Source organism: Schistocerca gregaria, chromosome 7, assembly GCF_023897955.1.
Source record: "Schistocerca gregaria isolate iqSchGreg1 chromosome 7, iqSchGreg1.2, whole genome shotgun sequence".
Taxonomy (NCBI): Eukaryota; Metazoa; Arthropoda; class Insecta; order Orthoptera; family Acrididae; genus Schistocerca; species Schistocerca gregaria.
In genome coordinates this window covers 276,064,817-276,089,585 of record NC_064926.1, presented here as the reverse complement: position 1 = coordinate 276,089,585, position 24,769 = coordinate 276,064,817, and the positions used below count along the sequence as shown (strand labels likewise).

Genomic DNA, 24,769 nt, shown 5'->3' with positions numbered 1-24,769 from the left:
GAGGTGTCGGTTGAGCTATATTTTGACGGGGTTCATCTAGCTACAAAGGAAATTGAGGACCACTATAACAATTTTGTTTGTTACCATAAAACTTCAAACTACGAATTATCCACTGAATTGAACATATAAATATCTAATAAGGGTACCAAACGTTGTAATTATATAATATAGTCATGGCACAGGTGGATGGGAACATGAAAGCACAACGTGGAACTACACTACAGGTATGGTCAATGGCTGCGAAAATGGCTAGTGGTTTATAGAAAGAACCCTGGAGAAACAAGCACCAATAGAATCGCCAAAGTGGATGATGGTAGCAACTATCTGGCTGCAAATGTCAAAACTGAGCAAATGAACTCTGATATAATTTAGCTGGCCACGCTTCCCCCTCAGCCTGGTGACTGCATCAACGGTTCTTGCTTACTACTCCTGAATGGCGTGGGTGTGCAAGATGGCAAGATGGTTCCTAAGTCCAGCTTGAACTCCGCATTCGGTTCCAAGATGAAGACATCTCTCTCTCTCTCTCTCTCTCTCTCTCTCTCTCTCTCTCTCTCCTCTTCCTGTGGCTGCCTAAAGTGAAGTGCATTCTCGACGTCGCACTTGGAGCGATCTCATCGCAACAAGTGTCCTTTGATTTTATTTTTCAAAATTTGGCTGGATCTGCCAGCTGGATCCCAGCCAACTGCGGTAGATCTTACAAATTCTGACCAATTACAATTTTATAAATAAATTTAATAAATTCCCATTCTCACAGACTTTTTCATGGTTAACCAGCACAGGAAGGAAGGCAGAAACTCTCTTCCACCACAAGACAGGTTTTTAACCGTAGCCAACCAACAGGATTGCACGTAAACACACAAGGGAAAGAGCACCCTCCACCGAAATAATTACTGTGAGTCAATCAGAATCCCCGTTATCTGGATTTAAAGGAACATTCCCTTTTTGGCATGGGCACAGACAATGGCCTCTTCCACGGCCAGAATTTCTGAGTGCTGCACCAGATTTTCTAATTTTTTTCTCCCTAAAGGATTTCCCCTAGCGTCTTGCACAATGCTGTTTTTACAGAATGCAGGCCTCCCCTAGCATGCTCGTGAGCGGAGACGGGACACAGTGAATTACTTGTCCTATACGTGAACTGGAGTCACTGTCAGTGCTGAAAAAGTTTATGGCTCCCCAGTTCTTATTTATTAACCTCCATGTTGTGAGCCAGCTAAGAAAGCTCCCAAGTCTGCATAAAGTAACAGATCACCTCATTGTAATACTAGTGTACAATATTGACAGACACTAGAGTTTGAGCCCATGTATGCCTGAGATCGAGGCTTACGAGCTGTTACTCCGCTGTTAAGCGCTACTGTATATGCAATTCCTTATAACAACTCGCTAAGACTACCATGGCTAGTTAACAAATCTTCTTTCCTTGTACTTCCGCCAAAGGGAATTTTTAATTTGAATCATTTCTCTTGTTTGCATCATGTGCTTGGTAGTTACTTTGTGTACTGCGATCTCGTCATTCTGTTTTAACACGATATGGGGCGTAACAAACGAACTTCTCTATTTTTCAGTAGTTTTTCAGTATAAAAATTTTCCGTGTGTATTGGATATTTACACTGATAGTCCGGTGTTTTGGGTTAGTGCTTCCTATAATGATGCAAAGACTAACTCAAATTCAACTTGTCTTTGAAGAATATACACTCCTGGAAATTGAAATAAGAACACCGTGAATTCATTGTCCCAGGAAGGGGAAACTTTATTGACACATTCCTGGGGTCAGATACATCACATGATCACACTGACAGAACCACTGGCACATAGACACAGGCAACAGAGCATGCACAATGTCGGCACTAGTACAGTGTATATCCACCTTTGGCAGCAATGCAGGCTGCTATTCTCCCATGGAGACGATCGTAGAGGTGCTGGATGTAGTCCTGTGGAACGGCTTGCCATGCCATTTCCACCTGGCGCCTCAGTTGGACCAGCGTTCGTGCTGGACGTGCAGACCGCGTCAGACGACGCTTCATCCAGTCCCAAACATGCTCAATGGGGGACAGATCCGGAGATCTTGCTGGCCAGGGTAGTTGACTTACACCTTCTAGAGCAAGTTGGGTGGCACGGGATACATGCGGACGTGCATTGTCCTGTTGGAACAGCAAGTTCCCTTGCCGGTCTAGGAATGGTAGAACGATGGGTTCGATGACGGTTTGGATGTACCGTGCACTATTCAGTGTCCCCTCGACGATCACCAGAGGTGTACCGCCAGTGTAGGAGATCGCTCCCCACACCATGATGCCGGGTGTTGGCCCTGTGTGCCTCGGTCGTATGCAGTACTGATTGTGGCGCTCACCTGCACGGCGCCAAACACGCATACGACCATCATTGGCACCAAGGCAGAAGCGACTCTCATCGCTGAAGACGACACGTCTCCATTCGTCCCTCCATTCACCCCTGTCGCGACACCACTGGAGGCGGGCTGCACGATGTTGGGGCGTGAGCGGAAGACGGCCTAACGGTGTGCGGGACCGTAGCCCAGCTTCATGGAGACGGTTGCGAATGGTCCTCGCCGATACCCCAGGAGTAACAGTGTCTCTAATTTGCTGGGAAGTGGCGGTGCGGTCCCCTACGGCACTGCGTAGGATCCTACGGTCTTGGCGTGCATCCGTGCATCGCTGTGGTCCGGTCCCAGGTCGACGGGCACGTGCACCTTCCGCCGACCACTGGCGACAACATCGATGTACTGTGGAGACCTCACGCCCCACGTGTTGAGCAATTCGGTGGTACGTCCACCCGGCCTCCCGCATGCCCACTATACGCCCTAGCTCAAAGTCCGTCAACTGCACACACGGTTCACGTCCACGCTGTCGCGGCATGCTACCAGTGTTAAAGACTGCGATGGAGCTCCGTATGCCACGGCAAACTGGCTGACACTGACGGCGGCGGTGCACAAATGCTGCGTAGCTAGCGCCATTCGACGGCCAACACCGCGGTTCCTGGTGTGTGCGCTGTGCTGTGCGTGTGATCATTGCTTGTACAGCCCTCTCGCAGTGTCCGGAGCAAGTATGGTGGGTCTGACACACCGGTGTCAATGTCTTCTTTTTTCCATTTCCAGGAGTGTATATGAATTACGTTAAAAGTTACCATAAGTGTTCTTTGTCTGTAAACATTCCACCTATCACAATAAAAGTCACGCAAATAGTTCCTCCGGAAACACCTGCAGTATAGCAAAATGTCCGACGGTAGCACGGTCGGATGAGAGGAAGATGTCTCGTGGGGTAAGAGTCCAGCCTGAGAGTAGAGAAGGAAGACACAGAGAATCAGGCAAAGCCAGACTGATATCATTATTATTCTACCATTAATATATCGCCAATTCATTTAGCAAATTGAGTTTATGAAAACCACAGTTTGTAGACTTAACCTCAAGTGTTACTTCATCATCACTATAAAACAGCTAACCACTTATGACTTTCTGATGCACCCCAAACTAAAAATGAAATAAGACACTGAGAATAGGCTTCAAATTTGCTTTCAGAACATTCCGTGGGGCTTCCGCAAGACTCTCAACTGGGTGAACCAGCAGTATCCCGGCTACCCTATCTTCGTGCTGGAGAATGGGTGGCCCGATTCTGGGGAGATGGAGGACCAGGGCCGCATAGACTACTACACGGTGAGCCCCACCCCTCTATATGACTCCCATAATGTTTATCAAGTTATCTACCCCTCAGTCCCGTGCTAACAGATCACCAGTTGAATACATCATAGTTAATCCAATCAGTAAGTTTATTGTACGTATTATTAGCTCATTACCTGACATTGCCTGGGTATGTGTTTGTTATTAGTCCATCTACTCTTTCCCCCCTCTCTATCCATCTGCTCCATCCCCTTCTCTCTGACTACCTCCTCACCCCCAATCTCTGTCCATCTCACCTGACCTTTTATCTGTCTCTCTGCTCCTCCCCCCTCTTTGTCCATCTCTCCTTCGCCTCTATCTCCTCCTCACTCCTTCTGTCTTTTCTTCGCCCCTCTCTCTCTCTCTCTCTCTGTCCATCGTTTTCTCTGTCTCGCCTCCTCTTCGTTTTTCCTGCCTATTCCTTCCTCCTCCTCTCACTGTCTATATCCTCCTCGCCATTCTCTCTGCCCATCTCTTCCTCTCCCCTCTCTCTGTCATCTACGCCTCAGTAATATGTGTGTCATCTCCTAATTCCCCCTCCCTATATATCCCCTCCTTCCCTCATCTTTTTCCACGTAATCACACATATCCCAATAGGAGACTGCTGTTTCTCACCCGACAGTATTTATTTTCAGAAAGTCAGGTAAGTAATATGCGTATCAAATTTGGTTGAAATCGTTCCAGAAGCTTATGAGAACCTTTTTACGTGAAGCTTTGGCTACTTACGTACGTTTCATATGTATTTCACATATTTTACACGTTTATGTACCCATATTTCACTTCTATCTCTAGAGATTTCGCATTGCATTTCTTTTTCACATAGCTCAATGTTTACGAGGTCATATATCCTGAATTATGTGTCGTATAATCACACAATTTTGTATATCCTGTGATATATGTGGCTACTGTCTGCGAAATGTGTTATCAACAGTCTTAGCAGTAAACAAATTATAAATTAAAACATCGTGCATGGCACGGTGGGTTTTCACTCATCTCGGTATTTGACGTCATATTTTCCCAACTATGAGTCGTACAGCGATATGTTTTTGTAGATACATGAGCTATGTATATGGAATGTGTCGCGAATAAATTCAGTGGTAATGGAGCTAAACATCATGCATAACGCTGCAGTTTTTCAAGCATCTTAGTGTTTATGTCCTCATATCTCCTGAACTGCGTATGGTGTAATGATATAATCTTCATGGTGCATCATAGGATATATGTCAATTTTGTCTGCAAAATGTGTTGCGAATACAGTTGGTGTTAGTGAAGTAATAAATTAAAACATCATGCCTGATGTTGAAGTTTGACTGTATGAACAGCGAAAATGTAGTAAGCGATAAACTTATTTCAACTATTTTAGGCGTTGTCAGCAATAAAAAGTTTCGTAAAGCTTTGATATTATGTGCAAAGTTTGTTGCAAGTCGCTAATTGCTCTCACTCTCAAATACTCGATGAATAAAGACGGGGTATTTGCGTATAGTGTGCCATGCTTCTGTTTCATCAACACCCCACCCCTCTGATAGGTTTCTACCCACACCACGATTCTCTCCAGACGGTAAGAGATGTGAGTACCAAGTCTGGTCCAGATCGGTACATTGATTCATGAGGAGACGGAGAATATAAGTATATACGTTTTTATGATATGTGTGGATCGGTGATATGTTTACTCGTGAGGTGCTGGGCAGACTGGAGAAGCTTGCCAAGCAGCTATGCCCTGAGTTTCGATGTGGGTTTCCAGCTTAGCGATGTACTGTTGATATGATCTTCGCACTCCGACAAATCCAAGAAATATGCCGCGAGCTGAAGACACAATTGTCCACAACAGTATACATTACTGCTAAAGATAGGATGTTCTCCAAAACTACTGAAGTTAATCAGTGCTTTTCACGACGATGAGAAGGGTGCTGTGGTATATGGGCGAAGCACATCTCATTAGTTTGCTGTGTAGAGAAGAGTTCATCAAGGCTGTGTGCTGGTTTGTTGTTTTCTTCTTGCTGCTTCCCAAAGTGACTTTCGGCGAAACAGACCTAGACATCCATCTACATACGAGAGATGACGGAGAATTTTGCGTCTCGCTATTCACATTCAAGCACTAATGTGGGTACTTACTTGTAAACAACCTTTTATTCGCAGACGATACAATTTTCTTATACCGTACTCAAGACGACCCTGAAAGGATTATGGATAAATTTGCTACCTCGTTCAAATTCTTCTCTATGTCTGTAAACATAATAAAGATTGTGATTGTGCCGCAAGGATACACGGATATGCCTTGATAGGATTGGATGGGTCCTTGACGAATGCGGTTGACAGATTCTGCTACTCCTGCTCGCTAGTGTTATAAAATCTCTCTGTGGATGACAAATTAAGCAAGAGAATCGTTATAGCAGTTGATACTTTCGGGAAGTTCAGTATAAGAGAATGCGACCAGGAATACCATGCGGTTGCCACAGAAATATTTATCAGTCAAGCAAGCGTGCTGACACACTCTTGTGTGGTGCCGAGATTTAGACATCATAAGCTAATAGGTACGTAAGCTTACAACATTTCATCTGCGGTGCTTACAAAATATTCTCAGCATAACATGCAGGGATCATGTGACAAATCAGACAGACCTGAATATTGCAATGTTACTAGCATTGCCACTCTCTTTGAACGTCACCTCTGATGGATAGGACACTTACATCGAATTGTCCACTCTGGAATTCCCCGAAGCAAACTGCTTACTGATACAGCACTTGCCGAGAGACTGCTTGGAAGGCCTGCACTGCGCTTTAAAAGACTGCGTCAGGTGCAGTATGAGCGCTCTTAACACATACTGCAGCAAACGAGAGGAGCTAGCCGAGCATCGCAGCAGGATTCTTGAGTCACCAAAGAAAGTGCTTGCTTGATGCTACTCGAATCTTCCGTTAATAAGGATATGCTGTCCCGACTATGCGGAAATCACAATCTCGTCTGGAATTGGGAACTACTGTTATCAGATAAGATATCTCTTGTTTTATCAGAGGGACCGATTAATGATGTCCTTACGTATCACCTGGTGACTTGTTGGTTCCATTTTTATGACCAACAACTCGATGACCGACCTAGTAGTCTTTTTCAGATGCTTCCAGCTGTGTTGTTAGGTTTAGTAGCCGCTTGGACTTCGAACACCAACAGTCTGGCCAAACGATACTCTTGTTCGAATGAACCAGAGATTTCTCGATACACCGCACAGTTCGATGTGGCGTCGAGAGACGTTCAGACAAGGATGTGACATTTGATTCGCACGGTGCGAGTGCAAATGATAGGCGAGAAACCACGAAATACTCAGAACAACAAACTATGACCCTGCGTGAAATTTGATAGTTTCAAGAAACACAGGTTAAAATAGCATAAAATCCTATCACTGTACAAACTCCTGTTGTATTTGAACAAATATGCAGTGTGTAATCTCACACATTATATATGGATACATAAATATTTATGGTTACCTTTAAACAGGTCTGGTTCGATAGTTTGGTGATAAAGTGCCAGACTTAAGTCCAAAGGTCACGGTTTAGATCCTTGATCAATCTTAGATTTTTATCTGTACCTTATCACTTCTTTCCACAGTGCCACCGTTTTCTGACATGAAAGTTGCACTTGGTTCGGAATCCACGTTAAACTCCTGTTGTATTTGAACAAATATGCAGTGTGTAATCTCACACATTATATATGGATACATAAATATTTATGGTTACCTTTAAACAGGTCTGGTTCGATAGTTTGGTGATAAAGTGCCAGACTTAAGTCCAAAGGTCACGGTTTAGATCCCTGATCAATCTTAGATTTTTATCTGTACCTTATCACTTCTTTCCACAGTGCCACCGTTTTCTGACATGAAAGTTGCACTTGGTTCGGAATCCACGTTAAACTGCAGGTCCCCCTGTAACTGAGTGGGTCAGTCAGTTCAGACGTAGGAGGAAGGAAACGCCAAATCAACTGGCCCATGCCTAGTACGCACTGTGGTGTTGAAATTAATCTTCGTATTGGTCATGGCTTTACTACTTATTAACTATAAAAGGCTTGACTCGGAACACAAACTATAACGATTGACCAAGTGGGTTGCAAATGATAACTTCGATCCTCGTTAGCATGTTACAGTAATGGGTAAATAAGTTTCCAGCTTTTGACAGCTAGATGTAAGTTTCAGGGATACAGATGAAACTAGAAAGAAAATTAATTAGGAATTAAATCGCAAATAAATGAAATAAATTATGTTAAACTGGGTATAAATCCAATCACGAGAATAAATTACAAGGCATGTAGGGAAGATGGCAACAACAAACTTTACTAAATTGCAAGCATTCATTGTAGTAGAAGAGAGGCGCAAGGATAATCAACGACACACCTGACTAAAATGACAGAGTGAATCAGCTGTCGCCGAGCAGTATCTCCATTTTAATCATGGAACGAAATAGGAGTTTCTGGGACAGCATAATTAAGGAGTCTCTGAGAATAAAGACGTAGGTAAGCTTAATAATCCAGGACGTAGAGATTTCGACACATTTGGGCTGCGCAACTCAGTCGCTGGCTATCCCATAGAGCAGAGCTAGATAACAACTAGAGAATGTGTGTTTTATGGAGTAACAGTGGGAACTTTGTACAACAAATAACATACCTGGCGCCGGATGTCGAACGCAGTTATAAATAGCGACGCGACAGCAGCAATAGTCCACAGTCTGGTTAGAAATCAAGCAGCGTGAAGGCATAGGAGCACAGCTGCTGCATATGAAGGAGACGGTTGGGTAGATCGTCAAAATCTTTTGCATAAAAATTGAGCAAAATCTGGCCTGAACATACGAAACTACACCATTACTGTTACCCTATTTTTTAATTCAAATTTCAAGAGATATAAGTGCATCTTTTCTCTACCCATAGTTCACATCCTTTTTACTCATCTTATTAATCTTGAGAACTGTTTTGTTTCAGCGCCTTAACCAGTTGAAAATGAATATAGGTTTAAATTTAAGTTGTGCAAAATAGTAGTTAACTGTACAGTCGATAGCGCAATGATATCATTTACAAAATTCAACGAGACGGTAATCCCGAAACAAATACAATTGTATATATTCATTTACCATCGTTATTAATAATAATCTATTCAGTCTAAAGTTTGAGTGTAATTATTATGCCATATAAATGTCTATTGTTAGAAATATTCCGTTAGATGTAGGCGAAGGCCTTCTGGCTTTCGTTGTGCTATTCGGCACATGTAATAAACATATGAAAAATTTCGACAGGCCTACCTTTCTGAGATGGCGAAAGCTATGAACGAGGACGGCGTCGATGTCATCGGCTATGTGGCCTGGAGTCTGATGGATAACTTTGAGTGGGGCACCGGATTTACGTAAGTAATTCTTCACCAGCCTCAGTAGACACGAGTCTTTGCTATGCCGTTACTTTCTCGTCTATCGCGTGTTACTTCCTCCTGCACTGTCTACAAGAAACGGTAAGTATTTCCGGAGAAACAGTTTCATCGGCATGTGTTACTGGCTGATGATGTACAACTGTTGCATACAAATGGGAATAGTAACGTAATTATGGTTCTGTATTTTGATTGTCACGTAATACGACTGTCCCGTGTGGTCTGGAGGTGAATTTAAGGAGTAACCAGACCATCAATTTCACTAAAGATTGTAAAAATTGCTACATTTGCAAAATACTCATGAGAAATCAAACATTTCTCAAAACTGGTTGGTGGTGGTACAGAAGGACTACTAAAATGACGAAAATTTAATAAAACCTGCGCACACTGAGTAAAGGAGCATTCTATACTCTTTTTTGTGTCAATTATAATACAGAACATAACATTGTGTCGACAGTGTGTGTTTAGGAATGGAACACAAACTTTTGTGGGCATAGATGAAGGAGGAAGCGATTCAGCTTGTAGACTTGCATTTCAGTATGGTGATTTAGGGAAGCCATAGAAAGCTTAAACCTGAATGGCTATGTGAAGATTATAAACCTACTTAGAATTTGTCACTGAGAAATGGATTTACCGTGGGATACAGGTGATGTGAGACAAAGGCAAGACGACAGTGAGTTCTAAAATTTTCCCGTAGGTATCAAGTACCAACAGCATTTCTCAAAATTAGAAAAACACATTCTCACAAATGTGTAAAAACATGAAAAATGTATCTCTTACATTAAATTATGATTCTACAGTGTTAATGAACTTGGTTCAGTACCTAACCCATGAAACTTTCATCTGCTTTTAAAGAAAGTTAAAAGGAAGAACCATACTAGGAAGCGAGATTGTATAAGAAGAAGAAAATATGAATTTATGTTTAGCCTGTCCTAGGTAATTATGGCTGAACTAAGAGAAGAATGAACAGTAGTTCATTAAAGAGGGAGTGAAAAACAACGTAGAGGGAAATAAAGACACAAATAAAAATATTCAGTGGAGGCAGCCATAGACAAGAATGACGTTTGTGGACACACTAAGAGAAATGTAATACACAAAAATACCAAACAAATCTGTCTCAAACTCATAGAAATGATAAAGAGAGGAAATTGGGTGATACATAACGAAAAAATTGAAGATAAATGATTGCATGAGTAACTATACGGCAGGTTGGTAGACAAAACTAAGCTTCAGCGTAACATGAATCCAGAGCATCTACATTTGTATAAAGTAAAATGATTGTTAAAAGCAGTGAATCCCATAGTTTATCACAATTATTCTTTGGCGCCTCCTCTGTAGTGGCCATGTTGCACGTGAAAGGAAACGAATAAATTACAGATTTATGGAAACAAATACCAATGGTGAGGTTCGCATATCTGTTGATAGGTATTAAAGATGGATTACAAGAAATGTTAATTAGAACCGACAGGCTGTTCAGCATGTATCAGGATTAAAGTTATGTAAAGCAGAGGCAAAGGTAATGACAAGTACCAGTAACGAAAATGTCAATAAACTAAATATCGAAATTGTGCAAGATATTGTACATGACATAAGTGTATGTTACCACATCATAAACAACGGTCCAGCAAAGATGTAAAGAGCAGACTACCTAAGCTGAAGAAAGCTCCGTTCAACAGAAGATATCCATTAGCATAACAAATTCTGTTAGATTTCAAAAATGTCCAGAATTTGTACGGCAGGTGATGAAAAGTGAGCGAAGTAAAATTGAGAATTGGCAGAAATGAAAAAACTACAAATTTAGATGCTGCAAGAAAATAATTGAGTGGAAAGACTAAGTACGAAAGTGGTCGTTATTTTGTGTAATTGAGGACAAAACTACAAATTTAGATGCTGCAAGAAAATAATTGAGTGGAAAGACTAAGTACGAAAGTGGTCGTTATTTTGTGGAATTGAGGACATTATCATTTTCGTATCCAGGACAGTACAATACAATGTATACATAAAACTTTATACATGTCAAATTGATTCTGAGGCCCAAAATTCGGCAGAGGTTATTGCTAGAACATTTTCTGGAACCAAGTCCTCCAGCATGTAGGCTTGAGGAAAATTCGGGCAGATCAAGAGGTGTTGACGTTTTCCACATTCACAGGTTTTGCAGCTCCAGTAATGTAGCCCCACCGCTTGAAGTTTCAATTTGCACAGGGTTGCTCCAGCTCGCAGTAATTTCAAAGTCTTCCACGTTTGGTAGGGTATTTTAATGGCTTCAGAAAGGTCTTTCTCGACTTCAGCCTAGGACATGGTGCTTCGCTTCCAAACACTGGATGCCTGGAATCATTCTCCTTTTTCTTCTTCTCAACCTCTGTCGTTGTAATATCCGGGGGTGCTAAGCTTACAAAATGGTACATTTTGTCAACTGTAGTCGTAGGCAACCAGTTACAATGCCGCGTGTCTCGTTAAGAGCGGCGTCAACGTGCCTGGTGTGTGCGGAGTTCTGCCAGACCCGTGCAGCACATTACGCTGCAGAGTAGCATAGCACTAGAACATTTAAGACCCCCATGTCTGTTAGTGAGATTACGTATGATATTACTTCAGCTGCTTCGAGCTTCTTGTTCTCTATCTTTGCGGTCGAGCTTTACTATGGGGTATGTAGAGGTGTCCCAGTGTTTTAGTTGCTTTCTCCTCAAAGTTACTTCCTGTTTCTTTTCCCCTAGCTTGTCAATTTCTTAAGTGAAACGCACATATCTGTTTTTTGGGTGCGTTAAGCTATAGAAGATTATCGTCATAGTATTATGCCAGATCTTCGAGAGCTGCAGTCAGTTTCGTTTCTACAGTACTTTGGGTACTTGCATTGTTTAATTCATATATTTCGGGCGTATTATAGTATTTGACAGTTGTAGCATCGCACTTTAGTGTTTACTTCGTAGATTCTTATTTAAATTGCGTGTGAGTTTCGTATAGGAGGTGCAATTTCGAGTTTTAGTTACTGTAATCGTAGATTCAGCAGATTGTAGCGCAGTCGTTAGGCATTTGTACAGGTTAGTTGACACATTCTTTGCGTGTTTCGCTTGCGTTATCTAGGCACGGACTCGTGTTTCGGTAACTGTTGTTAAACATCGATTAGAATGGACAGGGACTGCGATTGCTGTGTTCGGATGAGGGCTGACTTGGCATCCCTTCGCTCACAGCTGCAATCGGCGCTGACTTCGGTCGCGCAGCTTGAGGCTGTTGCCAATGGGCACCACTGTGGGGAGCCGGACTTGGGTATCACGGGGATGTCAACCTCGTCCCGTCTGTCCCCAGATCTGTCTGCCGCTGTGGTTGCCCCGGTTGCTGCCCGCAGTGGGGCTGAGCCCTCGCCTGTAGTTGATTGGGAGGTCGTTCCAAGGCGTGGCAGGCAGCGAAAGGCGTCCTCAGAGGCTGATCAGAAAGCCTCCCCGGTGCGTCTGACAAACCGGTTTCAGGCACTGTCTCTGGCTGAGCCAGATGCAGCTGCCTGCCCTGCTTCAGAGGATCATTCTCAGCCTTCAAGGTCCGGGCAATCGCAGAGGGTGGGCTTACTGGTAGTTGAGAGCTCCAATGTTAGGCGCGTAATGGGGCCCCTTAGGGATACGGCGGCTAAGGAGGGGAAGAAATCCAGTGTGCACTCCGTGTGCATTCCGGGAGGAATCATTCCTGATGTGGAAAGGGTCCTTCCGGATGCCATGAAGAGCACAGGGTGCAGCCAGCTGCAGGTGGTGGCACATGTCGGCACTAATGACGTGTGTCGCTTTGGATCTGAGGAAATTCTCTCTGGATTCCAGCGGCTATCTGATTTGGTGAAGGCTGCCGGTCTTGCTTATGAGATGAAGGCAGAGCTCACCATCTGCAGCATCGCTGACAGAACCGACTGCGGACCTTTGGTGCAGAGCCGGGTGGAGGGTCTGAATCAGAGGCTCAAACGGTTTTGCGATCGTATTGGCTGCAGATTCCTTGACTTGCGCCATAGTGTGGTGGGGTTTCGGGTTCCGCTGAATAGGTCAGGAGTTCACTACACTCAGCTGGCGGCTACACGGGTAGCGGAGGCTGTGTGGCGTGGACTGGGCGGTTTTTTAGGTTAGAAGGCCTCGGGAAAGTGCGGGATGGGCTGCAATGTCAAAGGGTGCTTGGCAATTACAGGACGTGCTTGGATCAAGGAACAGTCGGAATTATAGTTGTAAACTGTTGTAGTTGCGCTGGAAAAGTCCCTGAGCTTCAAGCGCTAATAGAAAGCACAGAAGCTGATATCGTTATAGGTACAGAAAGCTGGCTAAAGCCTGAAATAAGTTCTGCAGAAATTTTTACGAAGTCTCAGACGGTGTTCAGGAAAGATAGATTAGGCAGAATTGGTGGTAGAGTGTTGGTGTCTGTCAGTAGTGGTTTATCTTGTAGTGAAGTCGAAGTAGATACTCCGTGCGAATTGGTGTGGGTGGAGGTTATACTTAACAGCCGAATTAAGTTAATAATTGGCTCCTTCTACCGACCCCCAGACTCCGATGATACAGTTGCGGAACAGTTCAGAGAAAGTTTGAGTCTCGTAACAAATAAATACCCCACTCATACGGTTATAGTTGGTGGGGACTTCAACCAACCCTCGGTATGTTGGCAAAAATACTTGTTCAAAACCGGTGGTAGGCAGAAAACGTCTTCCGAGATTGTCCTAAATGCATTCTCCGAAAATTATTTCGAGCAGTTAGTCCACGAACCCACGCGAATTGTAAATGGTTGCGAAAACACGCTTCACCTCTTAGCCACAAACAATCCAGAGCTGATAGAGAGCATCATGACTGATACAGGGATTAGTGATCACAAGGTCATTGTAGCTAGGCTCAATACCATTTCTTCCAAATCCATCAGAAACAAACGCAAAATATTTTTATTTAAAAAAGCGGATAAAGTGCCACTAGAAGCCTTCCTAAAAGACAGTTTCCATTCCTTCCGAACTGACTATTCGAATGTAGACGAGATGTGGCTCAAATTGAAAGATATAGTAGCAACAGCAATTGAGATATTCATACCTCATAAATTGGTAAGAGATGGAACGGATCCCCCGTGGTACACAAAAAAGGTCCGAACGCTGTTGCAGAGGCAACGGAAAAAGCATGCGATGTTCAAAAGAACGCGAAATCCCGAAGATGGGCTAAAATTTACAGACGCGCAAAATTTGGCACGTACTTGCGAGATGCCTTTAATAGGTTCCACAACGAAACATTGTCTCGAAATTTGGTAGAAAATCCGAAGAAATTCTGCTCGTATGTAAAGTACACAAGCGGCAAGACGCAGTCAATACCTTCGCTGCGCAGTGCCGATGGTACTGTTATCGACGACTGTGCCGCTAAAGCGGAGTTATTGAACGCAGTTTTCCGAAATTCCTTCACCAGGGAAGACGAATGGAATATTCCAGAATTTGAAACACGAACATCTGCTAGCATGAGTTTCTTAGAAGTAGATACCTTAGGGGTTGCGAAGCAACTCAAATCGCTTGATACGGGTAAGTCTTCAGGTCCAGATTGTATACCGATTAGGTTCCTTTCAGATTACGCTGATACTATAGCTCCCTACTTAGCACTCATATACAACCGCTCGCTCACCGATAGATCTGTACCTACAGATTGGAAAATTGCGCAGGTCGCACCAGTGTTCAAGAAGGGTAGTAGGAGTAATCCATTTAACTACAGACCTATATCATTGACGTCGGTTTGCAGTAGGGTTTTGGAGCATATACTGTATTCAAACATTATGAATCACCTCGAAGGGAACGATCTATTGACACGTAATCAGCATGGCTTCAGAAAACATCGCTCTTGTGCAACGCAGCTAGCTCTTTATTCGCACGAAGTAATGGCCGCTATCGACAGGGGATCTCAAGTTGATTCCGTATTTCTAGATTTCCGGAAAGCTTTTGACACCGTTCCTCATAAGCGACTTCTAATCAAGCTGCGGAGCTATGGGGTATCGTCTCAGTTGTGCGACTGGATTCGTGATTTCCTATCAGGAAGGTCGCAGTTCGTAGTAATAGACGGCAAATCATCGAGTAAAACTGAAGTGATATCAGGTGTTCCCCAGGGAAGCGTCCTCGGACCTCTGCTGTTCCTGGTCTATATAAATGACCTGGGTGACAATCTGAGCAGTTCTCTTAGACTGTTCGCAGATGATGCTGTAATTTACCGTCTAGTAAGGTCATCCGAAGACCAGTATCAGTTGCAAAGCGATTTAGAAAAGATTGCTGTATGGTGTGTCAGGTGGCAGTTGACGCTAAATAACGAAAAGTGTGAGATGATCCACATGAGTTCCAAAAGAAATCCGTTGAAATTCGATTACTCGATAAATAGTACAATTCTCAAGGCTGTCAATTCAACTAAGTAGCTGGGTGTTAAAATTACGAACAACTTCAGTTGGAAGGACCACATAGATAATATTGTCGGGAAGGCGAGCCAAAGGTTGCGTTTCATTGGCAGGACACTTAGAAGATGCAACAAGTCCACTAAAGAGACAGCTTACACTACACTCGTTCGTCCCCTGTTAGAATACTGCTGCGCGGTGTGGGATCCTTACCAGGTGGGATTGACGGAGGACATCGAAAGGGTGCAAAAAAGGGCAGCTCGTTTTGTATTATCACGTTATAGGGGAGAGAGTGTGGCAGATATGATACACGAGTTGGGATGGAAGTCATTACAGCATAGACGGTTTTCGTCGCGGCGAGACCTTTTTACGAAATTTCAGTCACCAACTTTCTCTTCCGAATGCGAAAATATTTTGTTGAACCCAACCTACATAGGTAGGAATGATCATCAAAATAAAATAAGAGAAATCAGAGCTCGAACAGAAAGGTTTAGGTGTTCGTTTTTGCCGCTCGCTGTTCGGGAGTGAAATAGTAGAGAGATAGTATGATTGTGGTTCTATGAACCCTCTGCCAAGCACTTAAATGTGAATTGCAGAGTAGTCATGTAGATGTAGATGTAGATGTACTTCCTCGAACGTTTTTCTTGTGTTAGAACAGCTTTGTCGTCGACATAAATGAAAGATCCTGTGTCTGTTCCGACAGGTTGACCATTGGTGTGGATATTGCACAGCAGCAGTGCCAACACACTGCCTTGAGGAGAACCGTGCTTATGGATTCTCCGTCGGTTTTTTGTTCAGGGTGACAAAAAAATTGCCTGTTTTGTAGTAGGGTTTGGATGAACGGCATTAATTGGTATTCCTTGGTGATTGTGCGAGTTTGTTGCGATTTACTGTGTCACACTGGAGTACAAGGACGGAGTCTTCCCAAATATCGCTCCTCTGATAATATGGCATCATAGACGATTGGACGTACCTTGGTAACTGCTAGGAGTTGTCGTAGTGGAGAACCTTTCAACATCAGGGAAACAACAATAATGAGAACTGAGAAAGAATGTCGTTATGGAACATCCTTGCAGCTACAAGGATTAAGTGACACTGTAAAAAGAAGAGTAGAATGTAGTAACTTTAGAGGATACAAAACAAATTAAATATGCAGTACATCATAATTTATCAAGTAGGTCGGATACAGTAAACATACAGAGACGGATATGATATCTTTTTTTTTTTTAATGGATGTTTCTTAGCAGTTCAAATGTTAATGGATGTACAGGGGGATTCAGCTATGGATATTATGCAACCCACAATGTCTTCAATTACTACGAGCAAGAACTTCATGTTCTCTTACTCGCTACGTGCAAACTATTAGCCCTACAGAAAAAATCAATGGAACCTTTTTTGTAGAAAATTTAATTTTGTTAAATTTGGCACTGTGATACGTTTGCGAGTTATTAAAGAAAAAGGTGTTTGAAAGTGTGATAACTCGAAAGCCGTGGTCTCCAGACAAACGTATCCCAGTATAAAATTCTACTCTATTAAATTTAATACGAAGAGGTACTGTTTGTTTCGTCTGTAGGACTAACAGTTTGCAAGTAGTGCTATGCACATGAATCACCCTCTATAAGAAGATAAAGAATCTTGATTCACAAAGATGTAGCAGCCGGCCGATGTGGCCGAGCGGTTCTAGGCGCTTCAGTCCGGAACCGCGCTGCTGCTACGGTCGCAGGTTCGAATCATGCCTCGGGCATGGATGTGTGTGATGTCCTTAGGTTAGTTAAGCTTAAGTAGTTCTAAGTCTAGGGGACTGATGACCTCAGATGTTAAGTCCCATAGTGCTCAGAGCCGTTTAAACCATTTGGACAGATGTAGCACATAGAAAAAGCGAAATAGGTTACCTGATTCCTGAGAGAGTAATTTGCAGTGCGACTTAACGAAAACCTTTGCTTCACAAAGAGAAACGGTATTGCATATTTTCGGGCACAGAGGCAACGTTAATCACTGTAACAACTAAAATTTATATCATGATACGGGAAAATCACCGTTGAAAGATGTACGTTTCGGCGTTTATGATCACATAATTATAGTGTTTATTAATTTACAGCTACCTTTAATATATGTGTGTTTTATTACTGAATGACCCTTTAAATGTTAAGTCCCACAGTGCTCAGAGCCATTTTTTTGACCCTTTAATAATACAAGGGTCATTCAGTAATTAAACAGACATTTAACTATGCAGAAAAAATAGTTTATCAAAGCAATACAAATTTTTGTTAGTGCTCAATACCACCTTTTATGCATTTGCCCCGTATTCTTACGAGTTTTCTTATCGTCCCTGCCAAGAATTTTGCACATTGCTCTCGATTATACTGCTTGTACATTTTTCTTTGCTTCTTCATTGCCATTGAACTTGGCGCTATGCAAAGATTATTTTATTGAACGAAACAGATAAAATTCTAGAAGGACAACAGCAGGGATGGGAGGAGGTTGTGGTAGGAGCCTCCAACCCACACTGCAAATAGTTTCCAGCGTCACTTGTGTCGCTTGAAGTCGAGCGTTGTCTTGTAGAAGAACCATGGCTTCCCTCGACCATCCCGGACATTTCCTCTTCAGTGCGACCTTAACTATACTCTTTGTCATGTGTGTTTAGTATGCGCTAATGCCCAACCGAAACTCACAGAAAATCGGAGCGTATGGATTGCAAAAGCTGGTACTAACCGATGGTTGCGTTTTTATTTTCCCACGGGCATGCGATTCAGTTTGTTTCCACTGCATGCGTTGACGTTGGACACCGGCTCATAATGAGGTATCTAAGTTTCATCACAGGTTAAAATCCTGTCTCGAAATGGAGCATCTTCGCAACCGAAACGATTTTCAGTCCCGGTCCAAATGGGAAAGCTCTCTCTTTCATGGCGGAAGGCAAGCTCTCTGGTACCCCATCTTGAACAAATTTTACAGTAGTTTACTTTCTTGTGCATGATGAAATGAGCTGTGCAAAGGCTTACTTGACAGTTTCTGCAGTTTTTGGAATTGTTAGTCGTCGGTTTCTTTGGATAACTGAATCAACACGAGCGTGCAACGCCGAGGTCGGTGCTAGCACCAGACGCACCGATTGGAGCTCCTAGGTGGCGTTTTGGCTGCCACTTTTAAACTTTTCAACCCACGCACAAAATATCGAATGATTAATGCAACTACTGTCGTATTTTTGCTTCATTCAGGATAATATTTACAAGATTGTGTACCTTCCGAAAGTAAAAATCAGGTCATAGAGCGCCGTTCTCCAAAAGTACTTCCTTCGACCGGAGACCACATCGTAACCTACACGTTACACTCTTATGTTTACGTAAATATTAATCGAACAAGTGAGTAATACTCTTCACAAGGGTTTCAACTTACAAGCAAGCTTTAGTTCGTTAAGTCAGGAGCTGCAGTCAGTGAAAGTGATTGTTTAATTACATAGGCCAACGATAAAATTTTTTTTGAAAAACTTTTAAGGAACACTTTGCTACAACATAAGCATGGTTTGTGCTTACAGTAAGCTACTTAAAACAATGACATGTATCAATAGAGGTTTCACTTGTCAGCTGGAATTGGTTTGTACACTACTGGCCATTAAAATTGCTACACCATGAAGATGATGGGCTACAGACGCGAAATTTAACCTACAGGAAGAAGATGCTGTGATATGCAAATAATTAGTTTTTCAGAGCATTCACAAAAGGTTGGCGCCGGTGGCGACACCTACAATGTGCTGACATGAGGAAAGTTTCCAACCGATTTCTCATACACAAACAGCAGTTAACCGGCGTTGCCTGGTGAAACGATGTTGTGATGCATCGTGTAAGGAGGAGAAATGCGTACCGTCACGTTTCCGATTGCGGTTTATCGTATCGCGACATTGCTGCTCACTTTGGTTGAGATACGCATGGCTGTAACGGATCGTGCAGCCACGTCTCGACCCCCGAGTCAACAGATGGGGACGTTTGCAAGACAACAACCATCTACACGAATAGTTCGACGACGTTTGCAGCAGCATGGACAATCAGCTCGGAGACCATGGCTGCGGTTACCCTTGACGCTGCATCACAGACAGGAGCGCCTGCGATGGTGTACTCAACGACGAACCTGGGTGCACGAATTGCAAAACGTCATTTTTTCGCATGAATCCAGGTTATGTTTACAGCATCATGATGGTCGCATCCGTGTTTGGCGACACAGCGGTGAACGCACATTGGAAGCGTATATTCGTCATCGCCATACTGGCGTCTCACCCGGAGTGATGGTATGGGGTGCCAGTGGTTGCACGTCTCGGTCACCTTTTGTTCGCATAGACGGCAATTTGAACAGTGGACGGACGTTACATTTCATATGTGTTACGACCCGTGGCTCTACCCTTCATTCGATCCCTGCGAAACCCTACATTTCAGCAGGATACTGGACGACCGCAAGGTGCAGGTCCAGTACGGGCCTTTCCGGATACGGAAAATGTTCGACTGCTGCCCTGGCCAGCACATTCTCCAGATCTCTCTCCAATTTAAAACGTCTCGTCAGTGGTGGCCGAGCAACTGGCTCGTCACAATATGCCAGTCACTACTCTTGATGAACTGTGGTATCGTGTTGAAGCTGCATGGGCAGCTGTACCTGTACACGCCATCCAAGCTCTGTTTGACTCAGGCGAATGAAGGCCGTTATTACGGCCAGAGGTGGTTAATTGCTAGTAGTGTATTTTCTCTCTCTTTTTTAATTGAAGATTCTTGTGTAACGTTTTCTGCAATGAGTCGCTTGTTGAACGTCCCGGTGAAGTGACTAACAGTAGTCCCCCACCATATTGGTGTTACAGAGGCCTTGGTAGCGTTTTTCCATCACTTTAATGTTCTGGTGAAAACGCTCTCCTTCTTTCTCACTAATATTTCCCATATTGTCCGGGAAGTAATTAAGGTGACTGCTCAAAAAGTGAACTTTCAGGATCATCAAACATCCTAAAGTTTTAATCTTCTTTAGCATTGTAGCTGCAATAGAAAGATATTCTGTGTCTTTTCATGTCCTAAGAACTTTGTAACGATTCCTTGAATGATAACCATGCTTCTTTCTCTTTTAAGGTCACTGTGGATACAAAGTTAACATCAAACATCAATTTTCTAATGTCAGGTCCGACAAAGATGCCTTCTCTTAGTATAGCTTCTAAAAGGTGCGGAAACCTTTGGCAGATATACTTAAACTATTGTCCACCTTTAGGCAAAGCCTTTACAAACTGTTTCATTAAGTCTAGATCTATACATAGAGATGGTAGGAGTAGGTTTTTAGGATCAACAAGGTCTTTGCGTGGAATGTTATTCTCATCAGGTTTTAAACTCCCTCACTGGCCAGTTACTTTCGACCAGTGTTGATCACTAGCCCTACTGTCCCATTCACACAAGAAACATGGAAATTTGGTGAAGCCACCTTGCTGACCAAGGAGCATGCATGTAACTTTTAGATCGCCACAGATCATCCAGCCATGAGCAGAATAGCCTATTTTATTTAGCCCTCTTTCCATATCAACAGAATGTCCAACAGGTATAGATGCATACATGTTACCATTGTGTAATAAAACAGCCTTTAAACTAGTTTTGGATGAATCAATAAACAGCCTCCAGTCTTCCTTTTTGTATCCAATACCAAACTCATTCATCAGACCGGGAATGTCTGACCAGTACACTAAATCACCTTCTTGTTGAAAAAACTTGGAAAACTGCTGTTCTCTGTTTCTATACATGTTTATGCTGGTAACAACTACCAATAAGTTCTTTTCTTTTAACTTAGAGCCAAGAAATTCAGCTTTTTCTTTCGTTAAGCCCAGATTCCTAACCAAATCGTTAACCTCGGTCTGATTAAACAATTTGGGCTCTAGACTTTCTGTATTACAATGGAATTAATCATCATCTGCTTCATCTAAATCACACTTTACATCAGAAAATACTTATGTTGGAATAGAATTTAAATTATCTGGTGGTTCAGGAACCGGCAAATCTACACCATGCCCTACTGGTCGGATGGCGGATGGAAGGTTAGGGTAACTTATTACCTTCTTGTTTTTCGAATTATGACCAGTAATATCAACACTGCAAAAGTAGCAATCATCGGAATGTTTCATCGGAATGTTTTCTTGGCTCCGTCCACATCATAGGAACAGCAGATCTAAGGGCCTTTTTCTCCTTTTTGGACCATTTTCTCAGATCTTCAACACACACGTAACATACCTTGTGAGGCGCCCAAGATTTATCTTGATCACCAAGTTTAGATCCAAAGTATGATAGATAAATCTTCTTCAGAAAGTGTGTAATGTTTCTTTGGTGTTTTTTAATCACAAATTCACCACAAATATAACAAAAACTGTTGGCAGAATTTTTACAACCATGATTAGAAATTGTACTGAGCACATGTACAGGAATGAGAAAGTGAAGTTAGGTTGAAGTAAACAAAACACCATCTGTTAACACAAAAATATGATCGACCTTTTTTCCAGTAAATGTTTTTCAGCTGTGCTAGTAACGTCGTCTACATTTATTACACCTCCTTTTTAAATTATTTTAACTATATTAAAGCTGTTAAATTCTTTAAAACATCGCTTAATTTAATAAATTTAACTGTAAAATCTGAATAAATGGTGGGTGATACAGTTTTTTAAGTATGGTATTTGGATTTAGAACGCTAAAAAACAGCAGAAAAGGGTATTTTCAGCAAAAAAGGTTTTTCCATCGGTGGACTGTGTTATTAAATGGATGTCGTTTATGATGTACAGCAATAATAATGCTTATTCTGGTGATATGCAGTTCACTTCATGTCGATGTGGCCAGGCAGGGAGTTGCAGCATTCTTTGCAACACCACCAATGCAAACCCTGTGAAAACACCTAGTGCTATATTTGTCTGGGCATTTGTCATGCTGTATAGAGTCGGTAATTTGTTTCACATATACTGAAAGCACCTACCCAAATAGCAATTGCGGTATTTTAATGTCAACTAATGCCCGAATGCGCTCATGACCACTCATATCTCTTTGCAGCTGTCATCTAAAGTAAATAAGCAAATATAAAGAACAATAGCTGCAAGCATTGTAGTTTCTAATGTATCACAGATTTTCAATGCTGCACGATAATATTTAATGCCATATTAATACTAATTTCTTATGTTTCCAGGATTAGGTATGGAATTCACCATGTGGACTTCGACGACCCAGACCGAAAAAGGACGCCAAAGGCATCCTTCGCTGTTTTGGAGGAGATCTTCAGGACGAAAACTATTCCCGAGCAATACTTCAGATAAATAGGTTGTGATACAGTGTGTAGTCCTACATTCATAATTTGTAATAAAAAAACTTTCCCTGTTTACAATACTTGTTTAATCCGTGTAGTACCTTATATTTTGATTTAATACCATTATGAAGTAGATTAAAACTGAAGAAACTGTAAAAAGGTAGGAATTTAAGGAGATGGGACCTGGATAAACTGAAAGAACCAGAAGTTGTAGAGAATTTCAGAGAGAGAATTAGGGAACGCTTGACAAGAACGGGGAAAAGAAATACAGTAGAACATCAACGGGTAGCTTTGAGAAATAAAATAGTGAAGGGTGCAGAGCATCAAGTAGGTAAAAAGACGAGAGCTAGTAGAAATCCTTGGGTAACAGAAGAGATATTGTATTTCATTGATGAAAGGAGAAAATATAAAAATGCAGTAAATGAAGCAGGCGGAAAGGAATACAAAGGTTTCGAAATTGAGATCGACAGGAAGTGCAAATTGGCTAAGCAGGGATGGCTAGAGGGCAAATGTATGGCTGTAGAGGCATATATCACTAGGGGTAAGATAGATGCTATCTACAGGAAAATTAAAGAGACCTTTGGAGAAAACAGAACCACCGGTATAAATATCAAGGGCTCAGATGGAAAACCAGTTGTAAGCAAAGAGGGGAAAGCAGAAAAGTGGAAGGAGTATATAGAGCGTCTATACAAGGGCGATGGACTTGAGGGAAATATTATGAAAATGGAAGAGAATATAGATGAAGATGCAATCGGAGATAGGATAACGCATGAAGAATTTGACGAAACACTGAAAGACCTGAGTCGAAACAAGGCCCCGAGAGTAGACAAAAACTAAAACTACTGATAGCCTTGGGAGATCCAGCCACAACAACGCTCTACCATCTGGTAAGCAATACGTATGAGGCAAGAGAAATACGCCCAGACTTCGAGAAGACAGGCCGGGATGGCCGAGCGGTTCTAGGCGCTACAGTCTGGAACCGCGCGACCGCTACGGTCGCAGGTTCGAATCCTGCCTCGGGCATGGGTGTGTGTGATGTCCTTAGGTTAGTTAGGTTTAAGTAGGTCTAAGTTCTAGGGGACTGATGACCTCAGAAGTTAAGTCCCAGAGGGCTCCGAGCCATTTGAACTATTTTGAACTTCAAGAAGAATATAATAATTACAATCCCATAGTATGCAGGTGTTGACAGTTGTGAAAATTACCAAACTATCAGCTTAATAAGTCACAGCTGCAAAATACTGACACAAATTCTTTACAGATGAATGGAAAAACTGGTAGAATGCGAGCTCGGAAAAGATTAATTGGATTCCGTAGAAATGTTGGAACACGCGAGGCAATACTGGCCCTACAATTTATCTTAGAAGATATCTTCAGAAAAGGCAAACCTAAGTTTCTAGTGTTTGTAGACTTCGAGAAAGCCTTTTACAATGTGGATTGAAATACACTCTTTAAAATTCTGAAGGTGGCAGGGGTAAAATACAGGGAGCGAAAGGCTATTTATGATTTGTACAGAAACTAAGTTGCAGTTATAAGAATCGAGGACTATGAAAGGGAAGCAGTGAGAAGGAAGTGAGACAGGGTTGTAGCATATCCCCGATGTTATTCAATCTGATTATTGAGCAACCAGTAAAGGAAATAAAAGAAAAATTTGGAGTAGGAATAAAAATCTATGGAGAAGAAATTAAAACCATGAGGTTTGCCTATGACACTGTAATTGTGTGAGAGACAGCACAGTACCTGGGAAGGCAGTTGAACGGAATGGACAGTGTCTTGAAAGGAGGATATAAAATAAACATCAACAAAAGCAAAACGAGGATAGTGGTATATAGTCGAATTAAATCAGGTGTTGCTGAGGGAATTATATTAGGAAATGACACACTTAAAGTAGCAAATTTGTTTTGCTATTTGGAGAACAAAATAACTGATAATGGTCGAAGTAGAGAGGATATAAAATGTAGACTGGCTCTGGAAAGGAAAGAACTTCTGCAGAAGAGATATTTGTTAACATCCAGAATAGATTTAAGTGGCAGGAAGTCTTTTCCGAAAGTATCCGTATGGAGTGCAGCCAT

The 24,769-nt window shown here is 42.3% G+C and overlaps 1 protein-coding gene across 1 annotated transcript in view; it reads left to right on the top strand.

The window, feature by feature from the left end:
• LOC126281566 (myrosinase 1-like) overlaps positions 1–22,778 on the top strand; it is a 101,254-nt gene extending 78,476 nt beyond the window's left edge. Inside the window, exons 9-11 of the mRNA XM_049980639.1 lie at positions 3,527–3,661; positions 8,932–9,038; positions 22,584–22,778. Coding sequence (XP_049836596.1) covers positions 3,527–3,661; positions 8,932–9,038; positions 22,584–22,710 — 369 coding nt within the window. The 3' untranslated portion in view covers positions 22,711–22,778. The remainder of the gene's footprint in view (positions 1–3,526; positions 3,662–8,931; positions 9,039–22,583) is intronic.
• Positions 22,779–24,769: the final 1,991 nt, after the last annotated feature.